The sequence below is a fragment of the Gracilinanus agilis genome, chromosome 1 (genome assembly GCF_016433145.1).
Source record: "Gracilinanus agilis isolate LMUSP501 chromosome 1, AgileGrace, whole genome shotgun sequence".
NCBI classification, from domain to species: Eukaryota; Metazoa; Chordata; class Mammalia; order Didelphimorphia; family Didelphidae; genus Gracilinanus; species Gracilinanus agilis.
Genome location: NC_058130.1, coordinates 112,385,728 through 112,407,690, shown reverse-complemented (window position 1 = coordinate 112,407,690; position 21,963 = coordinate 112,385,728). Strand labels below are relative to the sequence as shown.

At 32.8% G+C, this 21,963-nt stretch overlaps 1 protein-coding gene across 1 annotated transcript in view; it reads right to left on the bottom strand.

Moving 5' to 3' along the window:
* Window positions 1–7,676: 7,676 nt before the first annotated feature.
* The window catches only part of LOC123256781 (zinc finger protein basonuclin-2-like), a 368,132-nt gene continuing 353,845 nt past the window's right edge, over window positions 7,677–21,963 (bottom strand). Inside the window, exons 4-5 of the mRNA XM_044685348.1 lie at window positions 8,484–8,719; window positions 7,677–8,376 (exon numbers count right to left, since the gene is read on the bottom strand). Coding sequence (XP_044541283.1) covers window positions 8,227–8,376; window positions 8,484–8,719 — 386 coding nt within the window. The 3' untranslated portion in view covers window positions 7,677–8,226. The remainder of the gene's footprint in view (window positions 8,377–8,483; window positions 8,720–21,963) is intronic.

The following is a 21,963-nucleotide window of genomic DNA, read 5'->3' as shown; positions in this document are numbered from 1 at the left end:
CTACCTCCTCCCATTAGAATATAAGCTAGCTCCTCTACAATACGTATTATTTTATTTGTTGTATCTATATCCTTGGCACCTACAGTCAATAAACAATTGCTAATTCATTGGTAGATGAAGTATTCGTAATGATAAAAATCAAGATCTTTGAAAGACAGAAGTAAAAAAAATGAGAGCAATTGAGTAGACATACTGAATGGGTATGATTATTTCAAGTAGCTCTTAAAAAATTAAAGCTTTTGTTAAATAGTCCAATAAATAGATGTCTGTCTCTGTACTTTAAGATTTTTATGAGGAAGAAGAGGAGGGGAAAAATCATCAGAAGATAAGTAACTTGAGTATGTATGACTTTAGAGAAGTAGTTTTACCATAGACTATTTTCTCAACTCAATTTAATTCAACAAGTATTCATTTGTTAATTTTTTACTGTAAGCATTATATTTACTTTAAGCAAGGTCCTGTGTTAAATAATGAGGCTACAAACACAAAATAAACTAGTAACCACCTTTAAGGAACTCATATTCTACCAGGAAAGGAAGTACTATATATATATATATATATATATATATATATATATATATATATAGAGAGAGAGAGAGAGAGAGAGATAGATAGATAGATAGATAGATAGATAGATAGATAGATAGATATTAGCTAGGGGACTGGGGAAAAGAAATAAGCATTTCTATAGCTAGGCACTATACTAAGTGCTTTTATAAATATCTCATTTGATCCTCCCATCCTGGGAGGCAGGTGCTATTAGGATCTCCACTTTACAGTTGAGGAAAATGAGGTAGACGGGGTAAGTGATTTGGATCACACAGCTAGTAAGTATTTGAGGCTGAATTTAAACTCAGATCTTCATCACTTCAAGCTCAGATTTCTATCTACTGGGCCAATAGCTGCCTCTAGGGAAAAAGTTATAACAACCAAAGGAATCAAGAGAGGCTTTGGGGAGGAGGTAGAAGCAGAATTGAAGAAGATAAAAACTTGGAGAGGTAGAAATAAGGAAGGAATGCATTCTAGGAATTCCTTAGCTGTCAAAATAAAACGTTTCCTCTGACTATCTCACAAAGTTGTTAGGATTAAAATCAGATAGTCAAGTTAACAAGATAAAATATGAGAAATCATTTTAAAAAATAAAGTACTTTACAGATGTTGCAATTTATATTATTCCATTGAACACTGACTTCAGAGCAACAATTACTTCACTAAATCCCTCAGTTCTACTTACTGAATATTAGTATTTATTTAGAAAAGAAAATTTTCTGAATTTCTGCTTAGAGTGCCAAAATTGCAAGCTTCATCCCTAGATATATGTGTTTACTTTCATTACATACATTTCATGGCTGTGGTAATGGTTCAAGCTTTGGAAAGAGATTCAGAAAGCCTGCATTCTATTTCTGGCTTTAGCTTTGACCTTGGACCTCAGCTTCAGTAACCATAAGACTAGGGATAATACTATTTGACACCTATCTATCCAATGGGGATGCTGTGAGGATTTCTAGGATAATGGTTGTAAAGTGTTCAAGCACACTGGAAGAAAGACACTATATAAATACAAAATATTGTCACAAAACATCTAGATGGTTGATAAGATAGAGAAATAAAAGACTAGTTTATCTCAGTCTTGGTCATCCACAAGCCAGTCTTTTTTTCATGGAAAAATGTCTCACATTTTTGACCAACTGAAAAGACACATATCACCTAAGGTCTCTGCAGTGATAATAAAATCTAAATCTGTATCATACAACCCAAGAAAACATAGTAGGTTTTACTTCCTTTCTTTGCTCTTACAGATTTCCTATAATAACAGTGACAAATCAATGAGAGCAATTAATACTTGTACAAAGTATTATTCATTCAAAATAGTTTCCATTCATGCTGATATGTGGTATGCCTGGGTGTTTATAGAATAAATATGCAAGACCTGTGGCTACAAAGTAATGAGATAGACCAACTTGTGGCTTCAGGAAATGTTTTATTGTTTTATAACCACATCTTGGGTTTTTGAAAAAATATATATACGAAGGGCTTTGGAGATAATATTGTTCTACTGATAGATCGATATTCTTTTGTCTGATGCTTGGATAGACATGTAAAAACTGTAAGAAACAGTGAAATGCAAGAATCCAGGTTAAGATTTCTCAAATAACCTTAAACGATCAGGCTCATCAAAAAATCAAACAGGAAACAATAGACACTGAGATTTCCTACTGTCCTTTTTATAGGATAAAGACATTTATGTAATCTATTAAAACATATTAAAAGTTTAAGGTCTATAAAATGGGAATAGTAAGAGGATCTACCTCACACCAGGGTTATTGTAAAATCAAATGAAATATGTATATAAAGTACATTGCAAAATTTAAGTTGATGTTTTTATAGCTATTGTTAAAATTATAGTGGATATAAGAGAGAGGATATAGTATTAAAGGGCAAAGATAAATTGTGACAATTTCACAATTTTGCCAGAACTAGCCCTCTAAATAGTATATCAGTACTAATGCAAGATGCCCTGGGTTAGTATGTAGGTCCAAGATTCCTAAATTAGAATGATCACATTTACCTGGAGGCTGCTATTTTGAGATCATAATATATGTCATGGACCAGGTTATCAACTACCAGTGGTCAGATAATAATCTGGAATACCAACATATGGCAGTTGATATGCAAGGGGCTAGAATAGTGGACTGTGGATTAGCTTTTGATTCCAGCCCCAATGCCAGTTTACTGTGTGAATGTATGCTTAGAAAATGACTCAATTTTACCAAAATACAGATAGCCAAGTTGGCTCTGACCAACTTTGAGAAACTTTTCAGGAACATTCAAAGATCTTTGGATAATCAACTCTGCATACACCAAACAGAATAAACAAATCCTTGTTGAAATGGGAACCAACTATTCTACCTTTTCTTTAACTTTCAAATCACCAAAGCAAAGATCCAAAGCACGACTGCCAAGAACCTTCTCTCTGGGTCTGGTTGATCCACAAGTAAAAAATTATTCTTCCACTCTCTTTAGATTCAGAGATCCCTATAACTTTCTAATGCCTATTCCCTTTCAACTTAATATTGGGAAGAATATTTAGCCTATTAGATTATAGGTCCTAGATACTGACATTCATCTTTGCTTTACATTCTGTGAAAACAAATGTTTGAACTCAAATTAGTTTTAAAAAATTCTGGGTATTTCACATTATAAGTAACAATATTCCTAACAGGAATAATTTTTAAGAAGGTTGATGGATTTTTAAACTTTGTTAGAGCCTAACTGACTATTTTAAAATAGATGCACTTATCTAGAAAAATTGAAAATTTCCATAATGGCCCATGAACATAGGTAAGTCAATTACCTGTTCATATTAAAAAATGATGCCTGTCTACAGTTTTTTAAATTACCTGAAAATAATTCAAAATTGTTAAAAATCAGAGAAAAATAAAAACAATCTTGAAGCATCATATTATAATAATCAAATTGTTATGAACTGTAAAAGATGTTAAAATTCAATGCTGATAGGTCTGAGAAAAAACATTCATTCAATTTATTCCTGGTGAATTATGAATAGGTCTAAATATTTTGAATAGCAAATTGGAATTGTGTATAAAAAGTGAGAAATTTATTTATACCATTTGAGCCAATGATCCCTCTACTTGTATATATATGCCCAATGAAAGTTATTGACAGGAAACATGACACATAAAACTATTCAGAACAGCACTATTTGTAATGACAAAAGGTTGGAAACTACATGTACAATGGGAGAAACACAAACTAAATTGTCAAATGTGAATTTAATTTCCTCTGCTGTAAGTAAAGATAGGAAGAATTCAAAGAAATATGAAAAGAATTATAAAAAGTGATACAGAGAAGAGGGAGTACATACAAAGAATCAACATTTAGTTGTTCAGGGTTGTTAAAGGATTTACCTACAAGCCACCCAGAGAGAAAAAGACAGTAAAAATCTAAACCTAGATCCTGTAGAGGTCTTTCCTCTGCTCCATATTGAATAAAGTATACCACTCTGTACTTTTAACAGAGTAAATAGGAAAAGAGTTACATTTATAATAATTCAAAATAACCGTCTTGTTTTTTTAACTGCTTAATTATGTTTGTGTTTATATTTTTTTCTGCTCTGAGAAAACAGAGTATTAGAGAAAATGTATGGTGAGAACTAAACTATATAAAAGCTAAGATGAACAATTACAATTATTCATATTTCATTTGTATAGTTGGAAGTGCTACTGTAGAAATTATAGAGGTATTTTTTAAATCATGCTATTGAAATACAGAATAGGATTTAAAATGTCTTGCTGGCCCAGTTTAAGGACCACTTTGTCTTGTGGTTATATTTCTCATATTTCTGTTGGTGAAAAAGCCATATACTTTTACTTTGAGCATCAAAATATAAAACATGTTAAATTACTAAATTGTCCAGCTACTAAACCTGGTACAGCCCAGAACAACCATAGTACAGTTTTATAGCCAGCAATATGAATAGCCTAAGAATAACCCATTAATTTTGATAATGCATGAGTCATCAAAACAATGAAGAATGGTTGGTTGAACTTGTCAATTGGGTTTCCTCTGTGCCTCTTCTTTTACTGCCCTTGAGATATTTCCTTCACAACCAACAAAAGCTGGATAACCTAATGCCCCCCCTTTTTAAAGCATCTGTGGACATGAAATCAAGGTCAGATTCCTACCACTTCCCTCTACTCACACAAACCTCACTGAAAAAAAAAGAGTAGTTTTGTGTACATAAGTACTTCAGGTTAGGTTCCACAGAGAGTTAAATTAATACCTTGGCTTGACCAGTTCAACTTACAGTACATCTTCATTTGCCCAGTAACACAATCTATAGCCAACAGCTAACCAAGTCAATATGTGGTAAGAGTAACAGCCACCCTAACTCGCCTTGATAATTATTCTCCTTTAACTGACATAATATTCAATATACTGTTGTTCAGAGCAATAACGCTAAAAATTGATGCCTTGAGGGCTACAAGATGATTGAGTTTTAGCCAGATAAAATGACTTGTACACTAATGGTGCATTATAGGGCTTCCCTCCCTTCAGATGAACATTTTATAGTCTGTTCTTTCTAAAATGTTCTGCATGTGTGTATAATTATATTACAAGTTATTCTTGCATATCTTAGCTCATCCTAAGAGATCATTTCAAAAAATATTCACTGATATTCACACAATTCAGTTTTTTAATGCTATATTGTTCTCTTGTTAAAAAATGATTTTTTTTCCTTCCCTACATAAGATCCCAGTATGGTGTTTATTATACCTTTTTGCCATTTTTATTGAAACTATACTATGAGAAACGTGGAAAATGAATGGCAAATAACAAAAGACATCATTTAAATAAAATCTATGCCAAATCAATTCTATCAATAAAACAAGACAGATATTAATAGCCAGAGCTCATATGAACATGAACATTAACCAATTTTTTTCAGGTTGCAAATTCTAACCTCTGAAATAGAACAGAAGAATACAGGCTATATTTTAAACTTTGATATCTAAATAAAGTTATTGAAAATTCATCAGTAATGTAATTAAACGTATACCTTAAAGTCACAAGGTTCATCCTATGCTTTTAAAATCTGCTAAATATGAGAAGTTTTGTTATTTTTAGATGTAAATTATTTTCTCCCTTCTTTATTTTTTAAACTCACACAATTTAATTTCTTTCATTTCTAAGCCCCTAAAAGTATATTTATTAAGGAATTAATATAATAATTATGTTATTTGTGTTTACCTCTAAAACAAATTGGCAAGAAAAGGAATCCCTGATTTCTACATGGAGAATTAAGACAGCCAAAATATTGAACAAAAAAGAAATAGCTGTTACATATGACACAAACTTTAGTGTCAGTATCTAAAGCAAATTAACATCACTAAAACAAAGAATTGGTGATTTTGAGATCTATCCTTATATGCTAAGAATTCAATGGATTAAGATGGCAAAAATGAATGTTAGCCAGTCCATGTATTTAGCTACAAAGAGAAATTGCCTAAAATACATCCAGATGTCTTTCGCAAAAAATACACATGAAACTGAGTGCATGAATAACAAAACAAAGTAATACTGCAAAAACAACAAATAGTCTGGATTTTAAAATAGAATATGCAGCAACTTTTAACTGTTCCATCTACATCATGTTGATAAAAAGCTTAGTTATTTATATAAATATAAACAAATTTTAAATGAAAACTAAAATCAAGGCCTCTGAAATGATTAATTTTCTGGCAGTTGAAAGACCCCTTAGTTAAAATATTTTATAAAAGTGTAGATGTTCAATTCTCAGGGCAAGTGAGTGTAAACAAGGCCAAACCCATGGGGGTGGAAAAAAAAAAAAGGAAACAAATTCTATCTTTAATTACTTCATCTACTCTTTGGTAATCTTTGCCCTTACAAGGTCATCCAAAGCTTATATTCCTACTATTTCCATTGAAAATTGCAAGTCTTATCTTTTAGACCTTCAGAGTCAAGTTTTCTAACCCTTCCAAGCACATTATTATTCATTAATCTGAGAAAAATACATATAAATGTGCTAATGGATTAGTCACCGGTCCTCTTCTTTTTAACCCCATTAATAATAGTGATATGATACATTTATATTCCAGTTATGGCTTAGAAGATACTTTCCACATGACTATATCAGGTACATAAATATTATCTCTATTTTACAGATTGCAAAACTGAGATTTTAAATAGGTCCACTTTACTTATATTCCCACAACAAGCATAAAAGTCAGGATTTAAATCTAGGTTACTTTACTCTGATTCAGTGCTCTTCTATTACATCTATTTTTTTTCACTACTGTCTAATTTTAGGTATTTTGTACTATGACAGGTAAGAGGAATAGTACAAAATACCTAAAATCAGACAGTGAGCTGTCCTTCCACAGTATTCAAGGTCTACTTATTATCCCCAAGAATTAGTCCTGAATGTAAGGATTAGTAAGTAGTTAAATAATGGTAACTCAGTACTTACAAAGCCAGGCTGAAATGAAAGGGAAACCTACATACCATACAATCAGTTAGGAAACCCCTTCTCAATTTTTAAGACACTTTTCTCTGAAAAAAAATCATAGCAAAAAGCTTTCTCTACTACCTTCGCAAATCTGTAATTTCCTTTCAAAAGCTCCCTCTTCCTTCAAACGTCTCTGAATATTTCCTGCTATTCCAGTGTCCCGATAAGTTGTTCTAAAGGTGATTTATGAATACCCCTACCTACAACAACTACAGGGTAAAAAGAATGAATGACCACAAACATATTTCAAAGAAAAGGTATGCTATGATACAAAATGGTTTGTAATAGGCACTGCCATGAGGGGAATCATTGTGGATTGAAATGTTTTGCAAGAGAAGCCCTTTGGCAGTCTGAAATTATCCTCTACTATAAACTTAGAAAGACATCATTATGAGAAAAAATATGTTAAAGAAACAGGTACTCGGTATTCTGGGTCTCATAGCAGACTCTGCATTTGGGACTCTGATGGTTGCTCAGCAAAAGCCTACAAATTGGGAAAAGAGTGACATCAGACCAGTTATACTTTTAAATAGTTTGGAGGTTGATTGGGAGGGAGTGGGGTCAGTAAAAGTAAAACCAAGAAATTAATAGACTCTTGAAAAGCTCTTGGGTGGCTGGCCAGGAAACCCAGATCTAAGAGTATCAGAGTCCTAACTATACTCTCCCTCCCCACATGTCAAATTCAGGGCATTCTATATGAAGCAAGCTTTCAGTTTAAGCTGGGAGAGGATACAGAAATATCCCTTCTGGGAAAGTTTGTTGGGATAGAAAGAAGAAACATTGGGGAAGTGCAGAAAAAAGTGACCCAAGCCCACCTTACAGTTGCTTCCCATCTTAATTAATTATTCTTTCTAACTAGTTTGCTAAGTTCAGGGCTTTTTTTTTTCTTTTCTAGTCTCCTAAAAGAATGCAAGTAGCTACAAATTCTCTAAAGTTGAAACCCCAGAACAAAGTCCCAGTTATTTCACCTTTGTTATAGCTTTCTTCATTATTGAACCTTACGTAAAACAACTTAGGAAGATTCCTAACCCAGAATCTTCCCTGGGGTGGGAATAAGGGAGAAGATCAATGTTATAGGGACAAGAGGCTGAAGTTGTAATATAACTGAGTAAATATAGAAATAAGAGACTATAAGCATCAGTAGATGCTAAAAGGAAGAACAAAAACCTACAGGGCTAATATACACACCATAAAAGTTGGGGCTGGCTGCCTGGCAGTAATGCCCATCTCCTTCCTTCAGGTTGCATGCTCCCTGTTAATGACATTTCCCTTCTTCCTTCGGAGGCTCGCCAAACATTCTTGATATTCACTTTAATCAGATTCACCTTTATGTAAACAGCATGGTGGTGGAGATAGACGATATTTTCTGCCATCCCCCTTGGATCCTACTCCCATCTATGCCTGCTCACCAATACGCTATACCATTTCCTACCTGAAGGATGTATCCCCGGACGTAGTCTCGCAGCGTCCAGCCTAAGCCATGGAGAATGTGCAATACTTCCTCCTGCTTGAGCACACTGAAGAGTCGGTCCAGCAATATCTTCAGCCTCACAGGTACTGCCTGGGTCCCATACAGCATCAGGCTGCTGATATCAAACACTACGTTGGACTGAACAATCTCCACTTGAGTCGGATGGTATAGATGTTGTGTGCTGAGCTTGTCCAAGGCTGGAACATGGTGCAGCAATGGAGATAAAGGGGAGAGGATATAAAGATGGAAGGAGAGAGCAGAAACAGAAAAATGGAAAACAAGTTATTTCAAGGTAATAGGGTCTCTGTCTTCTGAAGGTTACAAAGAAAAAAAAATTCCAATTGATTATGAATAGTGCTTTCTTCCCCTTTGCCTTTAAAAAATAAACTATAGGCTACTATAGATATAACACAATATAACACAGAAAAAAGAGCTGCTGACAGTGTCTTTAAATGAATGGTGTAGACTCTATAAATCTGATCGATGATTTTGCTGCAAATTGAACTAATCAATGCAAAACAAGTTATGATGGTAGTAAAAAAATTCTCAGGACAACCTGTGACACTGATCTTAATCAAACTAACTTTTTCAGAATGGAATTTATCCGTTGCTTTATATCTGAATAGCTTATAAAGGAAGGAGAGTTGAAGTTCTTGTAGCTCAATTTTAAAGGTAATAAAAAAAAAAACCAGAATTCTTTGTGGATGGAGAGCAATCTAATCAACTACTAATGATTCTCAGGTTGATTATTTATTGTAGTCATATTAACTGGAGGCCATATCTGCACATACTTGGAAGAAATTTCCAGCGAAATAACTAAAAGGAGAAGATGAGAAAGAAAAGGAAATGCAATTCATAATTAATTCACATGGCCATCAATAACTTTTAAACATCTCTGGACTAAATTATATCTTTAAATTATCTGTAGATTTCACTTTACAGTGCTCTCTTTTTTCGATTGCCATTACTAGTTGTATGACATTGAATAAGTCAGTCACTAGTTCTAGGGCTCATTATACAAATAATTTGCCCATTTGTAAAATAAGGAAAATACTCTCTTACTACTGACTTGCCACCTGGACCAAAGATCCTGGCCTACAATAGAAGTGTCGATTTCAAATAGAAACCTTTGGGTAAATAAAGACTTAGAAAACCACAGATTAACAACATCTATGTTTTGATGTACTTTTATTTATTTTGTTAAACATTTCCCAGTTATATTTCAATGTATGACACCTTTTATCTTTATAATGTCTTCTTTTCAGCCTCACTATCCAGATTGCTCTAAGCACATCTTGTGTGCCATCATATCAGCCAAGACCAGCTCTAATAATGATTCTATTTTGGGGGGGAGTTGGGGGGATGCTACTCCTGATTAGCTAACTTGTCACTTGTGTTGCCCCACCCCAATTGTCTTTTTCATTTAGGGAACCATTATCAAATCAGTGCAACTGGAAAGAATGTGTCAATCTACTCTCTTATGGTTTCCCTCCTAGTCCTTTCAATTTTTCAAACCAAATATTTTGGCCTGGTCGTACTTTCCCACCCTTTATGGGCTACATCCACCTAGAATTTAAGCTCCTTGAGAAGAGGGACTATCTTTGCCTTTGTATCTGTGTCTCCATTGTATAGCACAGTGCTTTGGCAAGTGCTTTATAAATGTTTTTTTTTATTCCCTTATTCCTACAGTAGTTGTATAATCTCTCTTCTGGGGCTGTTGTAAGAAAATTGCAAACCTTAAAATGCTATATAAATGATATTATTATTGGCCTAAATAGTGGAGGAATTACCATGGAATATAGACTGACTCTCTCTTATATATTCAATTATTAAGGAATATTTGAGTACATATGCTACAGAGTGTACATGTGCATAAATCTTGTGTGTGCATAAATCAAGAATGCACATATGGAGAAGAAACTCAACGCCAATACAGAATTAGTTCTTATCTCAAAATCAAAACACATGATTGTTTTAAATTTTAAACATTGCATCTATTTGAACAAGAGCTATCTAAACTGTTACTTCAGAAAGAATTGTTTACCTGATAATATATTTATCTGAAAAATTAGTTGTATAATATGATTTAAAGGCTACAAATAGCCTAAGGCATCAGGCTACTGGTATAAGATTCTTGCTCTAAAGTTCTACATATACATTAATTCAAAACTTGCTTTAAGGGGGCAGCTGGGTAGCTCAGTGGATTAAGAGCCAGGCCTAGAGACAGGAGGTCCTAGGTTCAAATCCGGCCTCAGACACTTCCCAGCTGTGTGACCCTGGGCAAGTCACTTGATCCTCATTGCCTACCCTTGCCAATCTTCCACCTATAAGTCAATGCACAGAAGCTAAGGGTTTAAAATTTAAAAAAAACAAATCTTGCTTTAATAGTTCGAGATATGAGGTTTGGTACAAGCATTTTAATCTTGTTTGTGTGTCACTGATCCCTTTGGGAGTTCTGGTTAAGCTTTTGGACCTCTTCTCAGAATAATGATTTTAAATACACAATAGAAAATACTTAAAATTAGAAAGGAAATCATTTAAACACGGCCTGAACACCTACACATAGTTGTCAGAACCTTGTTTAAGAGCTCCTGGCTTAAGTGAGTGTGGGTCCTCTTCCACTGATACATGTGGCAACTCCTCTGACTTCGTAGATGGCTCTGAGCCACTGCAACCAAAATTAAAAAAAAAAAATTCATTGTGCCCAACCTGCCAAACTTCATTAAATTTAGCTATAATGATCTTTGGACAACAGATATAGCATGATAGGTCCTAAATTCAAATTGCCTCCACTTAAAGTAATACAGGTAGATAATTGGTTAAATGGGCATTTGTAGTCTAAGATAGGAATCTAATCACTATATAGAATATTGTTTCAATGGGAAAGAATTTCTTATCCAGCCAACTAATTTTTAAAACACTGACTGCTTAAGTTGGAGACTATCATTACTATCTAAAAGTGAGTAATTTTAATAAAACTACCAAAGAAATGCTAATATTATTAATGCAAAATATGAAGGAAAGAGGCATCAAATGTTAACACTGATTTGAGATAAAATAAGGTTGAGTTCTAGTCCTAAATCTATTACTAATGTGCCATGTGCTTTAGGACAGATCATGCAATCATGGAACTACACTGTGTCTCAGCTTAAGTAAAATGATGATAAGATTGGGCACTTCAAAGAAAAATAGAGAGGAATAATTATTATAAATGAAAAGTGCTTTATATTAATTTTTTAAAACTCTAAGCAAACACAATATAATACCATTATTATAATAATTATGCATGTACCCTACTAATTATTTTTAAATAGGCCTCTGTGCTTCCAAGACGGTCATCTCATTTTATGATAAATCATCCGCAATGATACATTCCAAGATTCAGGCATAAATGCATGGTTATTCCTAACAGTTTTCTTGAATTCTATAAGCTAAATGACAGTGGCCACCTCAATCATCCTATGTGAAAATCTTATTCTGTGATATTAAGAGCTGCATTACGCTCATAATATTCATACTTATTTTGTATCACTTCTCAATACACATTTAAATTTCTGCTTGATAATTCAGTACTTTTTTAAAAAAACTCACATACACATTTTTTAGTATTTCAAATATTGTTGCAGGGCTCCTCCTTCTCCACTTTGGTTTCTTCTTGACTTGTGGTCACTGGAGAGTTCATGTACTCTTGATAAATTGCTTTCTTACATACATAGCGTAAAGGCCCTTATCATTTACCCGCTGGCTTCATTCAACACATTTACTCTGAGGAATACTTTGTCAAAGAGTTCTGGTTTCCCCATACTTCATTTCTTGCAACTGATTTGTCTGATCTTTCCTATTCTAGTGGTTAAGTCAACTTTGAATAAATAGCTTTAAAAATTAATTTAATGTTTAGGAAAGATAAGGGATTGGCAAGCCTGGGGATTGAAGTCTTCTCTCACTCCACAGGGCATTTAGACTGCACAAATGTGAAGGGTGGTATTATTTCTGCTCCTTTTCCAGTGCAGCTTAACTATTTGGTCTCATGATGAGTGGCTGATCTGCTCACAGAGCCCAGTGAATAGGCCAGATTGAAATCTAAATGATTTAAATACAGCTCACTCTCCCCTCTCCCCTTCCCCCACTACCACCTCTTTCAAATTTTTATTCATGAAATCCCCCAATATTGTCATGGCAAAGAATCCAGGGGGTAGAGAGGATATATGATACTAAAACTGATTTTACCAATGTGTGTGTCAATTTGTAGCCATAAGATCCAGCTTGGGCTGTGGTACGGATGAAAAAAATGCTAGATAGAAGTCTTAGTAGAAGCAAAAGATAGAATTTTTTCCCTCAAATCCTATGTCTAATCCATTCAACGTGGAAAATTCTGAAAGGAAAATTTTAGACTACAAAAATAAACAAAAAGAGCATAAACAGAAACATTCCTAAATTAAGGATAGAATACTAGAACTAATACTATTTTTATACACATTATTTGATTAATCCTTGCCAATTTCTAATTAACTAATAAGTAGGGTGGTATTATAACTCTCACTGTAATAAAGATGAAAGGCAGGTCTAGTTAATTCATTGGTGTTTCCAAGAAATGCAGTAGTTGTGATGAGTTTGGAATCTGATGATACAGGGTAGCAGCAACCAAGGAGAATACAGTCTATCAAGATCAAGCCCTAAAACTGACTGCTATTTGTTACTAATTATAAATTCCCGCTAATGTGTAACTACAGATTTAAAAGATCTTTTGAATAATCTAGTTCTATTCAAATATCCACTTAACTATAAGTCATAAAGTTATGCAAAAATAAGTACAAGTCGTGTTTAGTGGCCAATTCAGGAATGGGGTAGCCAAATATCTTTGTGATATGTTTTAGTACAATAATGCTTGGAAGCAGACACCTGGTATTTTAAGTCTCCTTTACATTCCAATTTTATGATTCAATAAAGCAGTTTGATCCTGCCTGCAGGAGCTTTTAGCTGAAGCCTGAGAACCAACACTTAGGCATGGGATTTAGGAACATCAAGAGAAAGGAGAAATAGGCAGAAAGAGGAAAGAACTACACAGTCACAGACATATATAGACATTTGTGAGTGTATATTACACATACACTTACATTATACACATACACATACACACACACACACACACACACACATTTTCAAAAAGTAAGAGTAAAAAAGGCAATATGGTATGATGGAGAGAGGGCTAATCTTGGGGTGAGATATACTTTTTTTCAGTTCAAAGTCTATTATCCTGTAAAGTAGTGTTGTCAAACACAAACTGAAAGGGACATATTGCCTTAGAAAACACAAATTAACATTATTATTTATGTTGTATGACAAAATGTTAAACATTTAACTATTTCATTTTTTTAACCTTTACTTTCTGTCCTAGTAACATCTCTAACACAGAAGGGCAAGGGCTGGGCAAATGGAATTAAACAATTTGTTGAGGAGTTGCACAGTGAGGAAAAGTCTGAGACCAGATTTGAATCCAGGTTCAATTAAATTTTAATCTGTTTAGCAAGGACACAAGCACTATCATATCAAATTAGAGAAGCTTTCAGTATGAGATCAGGGATGGATTACATGACTTTTATCCCAGCATAGCTTCACTACACTGATGAAATTATAGATACTGAAAGTACTGAAGTTTAGTTTTTCATATATATAGATAGATAGATTTAAAGCTAAAAGTGATCTCAGAAGTCATCTGTGCTCACAATCTCACTTTACAGATGAGTAATTTGAGATTTAAAGAAATGAAGTGGTGAGATCTAGATAGCACCAGTGGCTCATTCTATGATTTATAAAAACAAGACCAATTCTATTTTATTTTCACAAAAGAATGTTAATAATGAAGTGAATTTTATTATTTTGGAAGAGGTGCTGAGAATTATAAAAATAAGATCTAAAGTTAGAAAAAATTAATAAAAAACAATGAGGAATTAAGCTATCTTCACTATTCACCAATGGTCTTATCACTAGTAGTCTTCTTAAGTTTTTCTTCCTATAATTTATATATACATATATATATATATACACACACACTATGAAATATGAAATTTTAGAACTAACATGGGCTCTAGACACCATCTGGTTCAATTCTCTTATTTTTTTAGATAAAAAAATTGAAGCCTAGAAAGCAATTCATTGCTGATGGGTCATATTATAAGTGAATAGTAGAGCAAAGACTAGGCTGTAAAATGATTCTGAGTTCAGTATTCTCAGGATATTCTCTTTTTATCCCTCAAGTTGGGCATTTTCAAGATTCTATACTGGGCCCTTTATTCTTGGCTTTCTATACCATACTTCCCTCCAAATTAGAGATCCCAACTATATTCTTACACTTTAACTTTTTTTTTCTTTTTTTTACTTCTGAATGAATAATTCTAAATCTTCCTGTTCTTGCCTGATTTCTCTAGAGCTCTAGTCCTACATTTGCTAGAAATTTTTACCTTGCATATCTTATGTTGAACAAAATCTATGTTTAAATGAATCCATGTTCACCATAAGCTGGTTCTTCTTCTTGAGCTCCCTTTTTCTGTTACCACCCTTCCCTTTATTTTCATTCAAAGCTGACTACTCAAAGCTATCTTTGATTCTTTTCTTTGCCACACTATTCATATCTAGTCTTCAAAATCTATGAATTCTACTTTCACAGTGGCTCTTGTATTCCTCTTTTCCTTTCTAATACCTAAGGTGACATCTTAGTGTGGGACCTCATCTCACATACCCACTCATGAATGGGAAAGGCTAATTTGTCCACTTCCCCAATGAAATTATTCTTTATATCCCACATTTGGTTTAGATTGCTAACCATCTAAAATATTCAATGGCTCAACATTACTTCCAGAATATATAAAATTGATGTTTGGCCCATAATTCAAAGTCCTGTGTAATCTAATTCTAACATTAGCTCCCAACTTCTCGCCAAATGAATCCTTAAATCTATCTATTCATTTTTCCCATGTTAATACCATTATTAAGGCCATTTTTTCCTCCTAATACTATCATTTCCATTGAAGTCCTAACCTAAAGGAACTCTCTCCTCTGTGAAGCCACCATTTCTTAAGTCAGTATTTGTCACAATTCATTGAATTAATGAATATGAAAAAATACATATAAAACATTTTGCAAAAACTAAAAATATCTAAATGGAGCTATTTTATTACACAAATCAAATTAAAATCAATCAGAAAGCTTTTATTAGAGGATTACTATATACAAAATCTACAAATAATAAAAAAAAAGAAAGTCAGTCTTTAATTTACAAGATGAGGAATAGTTATTTATTAATTACCAGATTTATAACAATAAAAAGAAACCGTTTCAGTCCTTAAATTACAAGGTGAGGAATAACTAGCTACTTATGAATTAGAACAGCAAGAAAAAGCTAAGGCAGCATTCCTGTTGACTGGTAGGACAAGGTAAAAATGAAATTCTACCTTGCTTTTCATAGGTCATAAAACTTCCTCTCTCCCATTTTTTCATATTTATCCTATCCTCTCAGAGACAATAAAAGTGGACAGTTAGGTTACTTCAAGTAGTGAGTGGGTAGAAGTTTGTTTCCACCTTGAAGGTTTTTTTTTTTCCCTGTGTTCTCATTTTCTTCACTGCCTGAGGTAAGATAATAAAACTCATGCTAAACAATGAGAATTGTGGTGGCAATGTTAGGGAAATAACCCAAATACCAGTATGGTTATACTAGATATAGACCACCAATGCTGGCCAACCTTGGCTAAATTTGTGGTTAGTGGACTACAATTCTGGTTTCACAAATGACAAGAGCCATGTAGAATTTGGAGATAGCTCAAAGGAATACTATAAAAATAATTATAGAAGGGGCAGCTGGGTAGCTCAGTGGATTGAGAGCCAGGCCTAGAGATGGGAGGTCCTAGGTTCAAATCTGGCCTCAGACACTTCCCAGCTGTGTGACCCTGGGCAAGTCACTTGACCCCCATTGCCTAACCTTACCACTCTTCCACCTATAAGTCAATACACAGAAGTTAAGGGTTTAAAATTAAAAAAAAATAATTATAGGCTTTGAAAATATTATCAACTGCAAAGGAACTACTTGGGTACTATTGGAGAAAAGAATTTTTAAGGAGCAAAGCAATGTTTATTCAATATATGATTTTTCCTTTGGAAGATAATGGTTAGCAATCCAGCTCCAGTATGAGAATAAAAATGAACAAGTTTTAATTGAAGTAGAATGGCTATAAGTTATGTAAGAAGATTTTTTTTTTCAGACATTAAGAAGTTGATCAAAACTAGAAGCAATTACTGAGAGAATATTCTTCCCTGGAGACCTTCAAAAATAGGATAATACTGATGATTGTTTTAATTTAGTTCAACTAGGTCCAGACCTGAACTAGATGACTTACAATTGTATAATAGAAGATTATTCAATGAATACTAAGGAATTAGCCTACATTTTTCCACAAAAGAAAAGATACAAAAATTCCAATATACAAAAGTCACAGATAGAGCTAGGAAAAGGAAGGAAAACTCATTTGTGTCAAGATGAGAAAAATCATGTGGACAACAGCTGGAATTTTTGTGGTTCATTAATTAACGTAACCACATTTCATGGCACTGGCAACTAAAGAAGAGAATATGTTTCACTTTAAAATAGTAAAATCAGGTTTTATTTTTTGGAAATAAAGACAAAAAGAAGAAAATGTCTGATGGGGAAATTTCCAACAATCAAAGAAGATTAGAACCAAGGGTAAAATTACTTCAATTTTAAATGACTGACTTTACCTCTTGAACAAGGTAAAATGAATGTTATGCTACAGAATTCACTTAAATATATTTTTACGGAAGATTGAATGAAATAAGAATATATTCAGCTGAGATGTTTCCTAATATGTGAATATAAAAGTACTTTTTATTGATTGTAGAAAAATCAGTACCTCAAAACCAAACTGTTTCTACATTAAAGAACTTGCTTTATCCACAACTTCACTTACATAAGCTTTAAAAAAAGAGAACATATGTGCTTGGTTGATTTTCATGGAAAATAACTTATTTTTCAGGTACACTCCATTAAGTAGTTGATACATTCCCCTTTCAGGTTTCTCACACCTGTAGGTATTAGTCATCAGATAGGAAATAAAGGGTAAAAGAAGTGGAATTGCTTTCAAAACCACATAACTTTATAGCATGAGGCATTTAACATTTGTGTGAATATGGCCTAAAAGGAGCCCTTTTATTTCACTAGCTTCCAGTCTTACTGTGGTATAGTTCAGAAAAAAAATTTTAATGTTCATTTCAGGCATTCTGACAAGAAAAAAAATGTCATAGTCATTTATTTTGGGAGAAGGCCAACCTACCCTTAAATTTGGAAGCTAATTGTTTTGAGAACTGAGCCTCCCCTGATTCTATTATACTTCCCAATTACATTTATAGCAGTTGATCAGTTTTCAGAGGAACTATACTCAAAAATACTATTTTAATTTCAAAGAGAACAACTTTTAATAGGATTTTTTCAAGGGATTTTTTATGTGACAATGACACTTTTAAAAATAACTTCATTTTTGTTGCATTTAAAAATTTGCAAAATACCTGTGAGGTAAGTAATAGAAATATTATTTTCCAAGTAAGAAAATGGAAGCTCAGAGATGTTAAAAGACGTGGGAAGAGTTCTATAGATAGATGAAATATTTATTAAATGTCTTATGTGAAGCCAAGTACTGTGCTAAAGGCTGGAGATACAAATACAATCAACTAAAACAATACCTAACTTTAAGAAGCTTCTGCTCAAATGGTGAATGATGACATACAAAATGTCTCTAGAAGGAAAAGTTTTGTTATTATTCAGTTATATTATTTGTTATTATTTTATTTATATCTTACTCTCTGTGATCCCATTTGGGGTTTTCTTGGCAAAGATACACTAGTAGTTTGCCATTTCCTTCTCCAGCTCATTTTATAGATTTAGGAAATTGAAAAACAATATCCAATGATTTGCTCAGGAGGTCACATAGCTCATAAGTGTCTCAGGTCAAATTTGAACTCGGATCATCCACCCTCCAGGTCTGGCCCTCTATCCACTACACCACCTATGTCTGGTGGTGAAATGAAATGTAAATGGATGGGAAATATAGTGGAAGCCTCTATCTAGGCATGATGGAGCTCAAGCTGACTAAAGAAAGCCTCAGGTTATTTTAAGGAGGAGGATGAGAAGGAGATAGTGATGGCTTGTTGGTAACAATAAAGCTAGTAAGGTTCAAAAACCAGGAACTAGAATTCATCTTTTGTTTTTATTATAATTATTTTGTGAATAAAGTCAACTCTGAAAGCCCATAAATTCATCTAGAAGTTTAAAGAATATATAGCAATTTTTATCTTTGGTTTATGATTATGCTACATTTCACAATGTATACACTTTACACAATTATAATGACATGTCATTGCAAGGAGACTGGCACAGGAATTTCTGCAGATTTAATGGAGCTTTAGGAACCCAGCATTTCACCATTGGTGGGCCATTTGGAGTTATTACGGGGTCAAAATTATCCAATTACAAGGTGTAGAATTCTTAACACAGTGTATGCTAGACAAAAACAAGCCACAGCCTTAGCACCTGGGTAGAATCTTCATGAATGGAAATGAAAATATTAAAAATGTTCAAGGAAGCAGAAGGTCAGGAAAAAAAAGAGATGTAAGTGTAATTAAGAAAAAGTCACCAATTTTTTGCTTAAGGAATTTAGGTTGATTTTGGTACTGATGTATGTTATTTGCTGTGTTTTGAGAACACTATGTAATTTAGAGGAAATGAAACATAAAATGGTAATTAGTATTCCCTCCAAATTATAGCTTTTGAACTATGATGGCCAAAGTTGGATTAATAAAGGCTATAATGGTAAAAAAAGATAATGCTTTAAGTAAAATGGGCAAGAAAATTCTAGAAAATGCTTAAGGACTAAGCTTTAGTGTCAAGAAAAAGTAGATTTTAATGGCTTTTAGAGACAAGATTTTTGAGACTTTTTTCTTGGAATTTGGGAGCATAGGGATCATCGCACTTGTCATGTACAACTGTTTTGGTCAGTATTTCTAACCCCAAAATACTCCATGTAGGATTCCAAAACGTGGGGATACAAAGCTTGGTTTACTTTGGAGGTTTTAAAAGAGTATATTAGTTACTTTAAAAAGTAATGGCCTTGGAATTCAGAGATCAAGGAGTGAATTACATTTCTGAAATGCACTAGCTGTATAGTATCAGACAAATCCAATAAACTCCTTGAAGATTTAGTTTACTTACCCATAGTATAATACTAATTCACATATAATGGATTTTTTTGGTTTTTCTTTGAATTTTTTAGAAAATAGGTTTTGTGGACTTTTAAAAAATGTCAGTTTCCCTAGTATTCCTCCCTGGAACTATCCCATATAGTAAACAATATTTTTGCTATAATGAAAAATAAAGAAAAAGTAATTTTTAAAATGGCATAAATCATCCATGCATCAAAAGACCACACACACACACAAAATGCAAAATATTTGTGGACATGCTGCCTCTTTAAGTGGGTTAAATTAGGATATCCTCTAATATTGTTTCTTTTGAGGTCTGCTTGTTATCTAAAATTTTGTAATAGTAAAGTTAGATTATTTTGTGGTTGCTCTATCAATTTATATTGTGGTCAATGTTTATATTGTTTTCTTGGCTCTGTTTATTTCATTCTATATTAGTTCATGCAGATCTTTCTATATAGCTCTATGTTCAATAAATTAATCATTTCTTACAGTATACTGATAATCATGCACCATAATTAGTTTAGCTATTTCCTAACAGAAGCATATCTATTTTTTCCCAATTATTTGCTATTAAATAAATATTTTGGTTTGTGTGCATCTTCTTTTCTTATCAACAACGTCCTAGGGATATCATCTGAATAATGTAATCTCTTGAGTCAAAAGATATGGATATTTTAATTACTTTTTTACATAATTCTCCTTTTCAAAGCAGTTGTACAGATTCACAGCTCCAACAACAATGTACTAGTGTGCTTCCCCCACACACACACATTTATTTTCACATTTGTTTTTATTTGAATGTTTATTATTGGTGATTCAGAGCATTGTTTCATATGGTTATTAATATTTTACAATTTCTTCAAAGAACTCTTATTCCATTCTTTGACCACTTATCTAATGGAGAATGGTTTTGATTATTCTTTATGGGAAATGTAATTATTTTATTAAGTTCTGTAAAGAATACCTTTAATAATTTAATTGGCATAATATTAAAAGTATAAATTAACATGGGTAGTATTGTTATATTATTACACTAGTATAGCCTAGTCATGAACACCAGTTATCTAAATTATTCATTGTTTCTTTAAATGTGATTTGTAGTTTAGTTAATATGAGTATTTTGTGTGCTTTGATAGACTGACTCCAAAAGCAAATATTTTATGCATTCTTAAATTATTTACAGTAGGAATCTTTCAAATATTGCCTCTTGAGTTTTAAGATTTATTTGTTTGTTTGTTTGCTTGCTTGCTTGCTTGCTTATATGTTTATTTAGTCTGCAATAGCTGAAACTATTGTCTCAATTTGTAACCACTGATTTCCTAATATTTCCCAAGGAAACCAATACATCATCAGCAAATATGAATACTTTTATCTATTTATCTAAAATTATGCCCTTGATTTCTTTCTTTTTCCCTATTAGTATCATTTTCAGAGTTATATTAAATAATAGTGGGGAAAGTGTACAATCTTGCTTTAATCTTATATTTAATGGGAAGGCCTCTACTATATCTAAATTGTGCCTGATGCTTGCATTTAGTTTTAGATAGATAATTTTATGATTTTTAAAAAGATTCTGCTGTCTATACTTTGTAGAGTTACAACATTAATGAATATTGATCTTTGGGGAAATGGTTTTCTTAAAGTATTGAGATAATTAGGAAATTTTCAAGATTTGTGTTTTTAATATATTATTTGTTAATTATTTTCTTAATATTGAATCATCTTTGCATATTTGGTATAAATATAACTTTCATACTGAATGATTTCTTAGATGAATTGCAATGGTCTATTTGACAAGATTTTATGTAAAATTTTTAAATTAATATTTATTAATGATATTGGACTATGGCTCTCCTTCAGTGTTTATCCATCAATGACTGGGTATCAGGACAATATTCGTCTCATGAAAGGTATCTTATATTCTGTATTTTCAAATTTTGATATAATTTAGGTAATGTTGAAATATTTTCCTGTGAATCCATAAGGACCAAGAGTTATCCTCCATTCCTCTTTTGGTAACTTCTTTACAATTAGTTCTTTTTTTCTTTTTCAGAGATTAGGTTAAGATCTTTATTTTTTATCTTTGAAGACATTCCTCTATTTCATTATATCCTCATTTTTCTTAGTATACAAATGTGCCTATTAGACTGTGGTAATTCTTTTATTTCTTCTGTTTTGT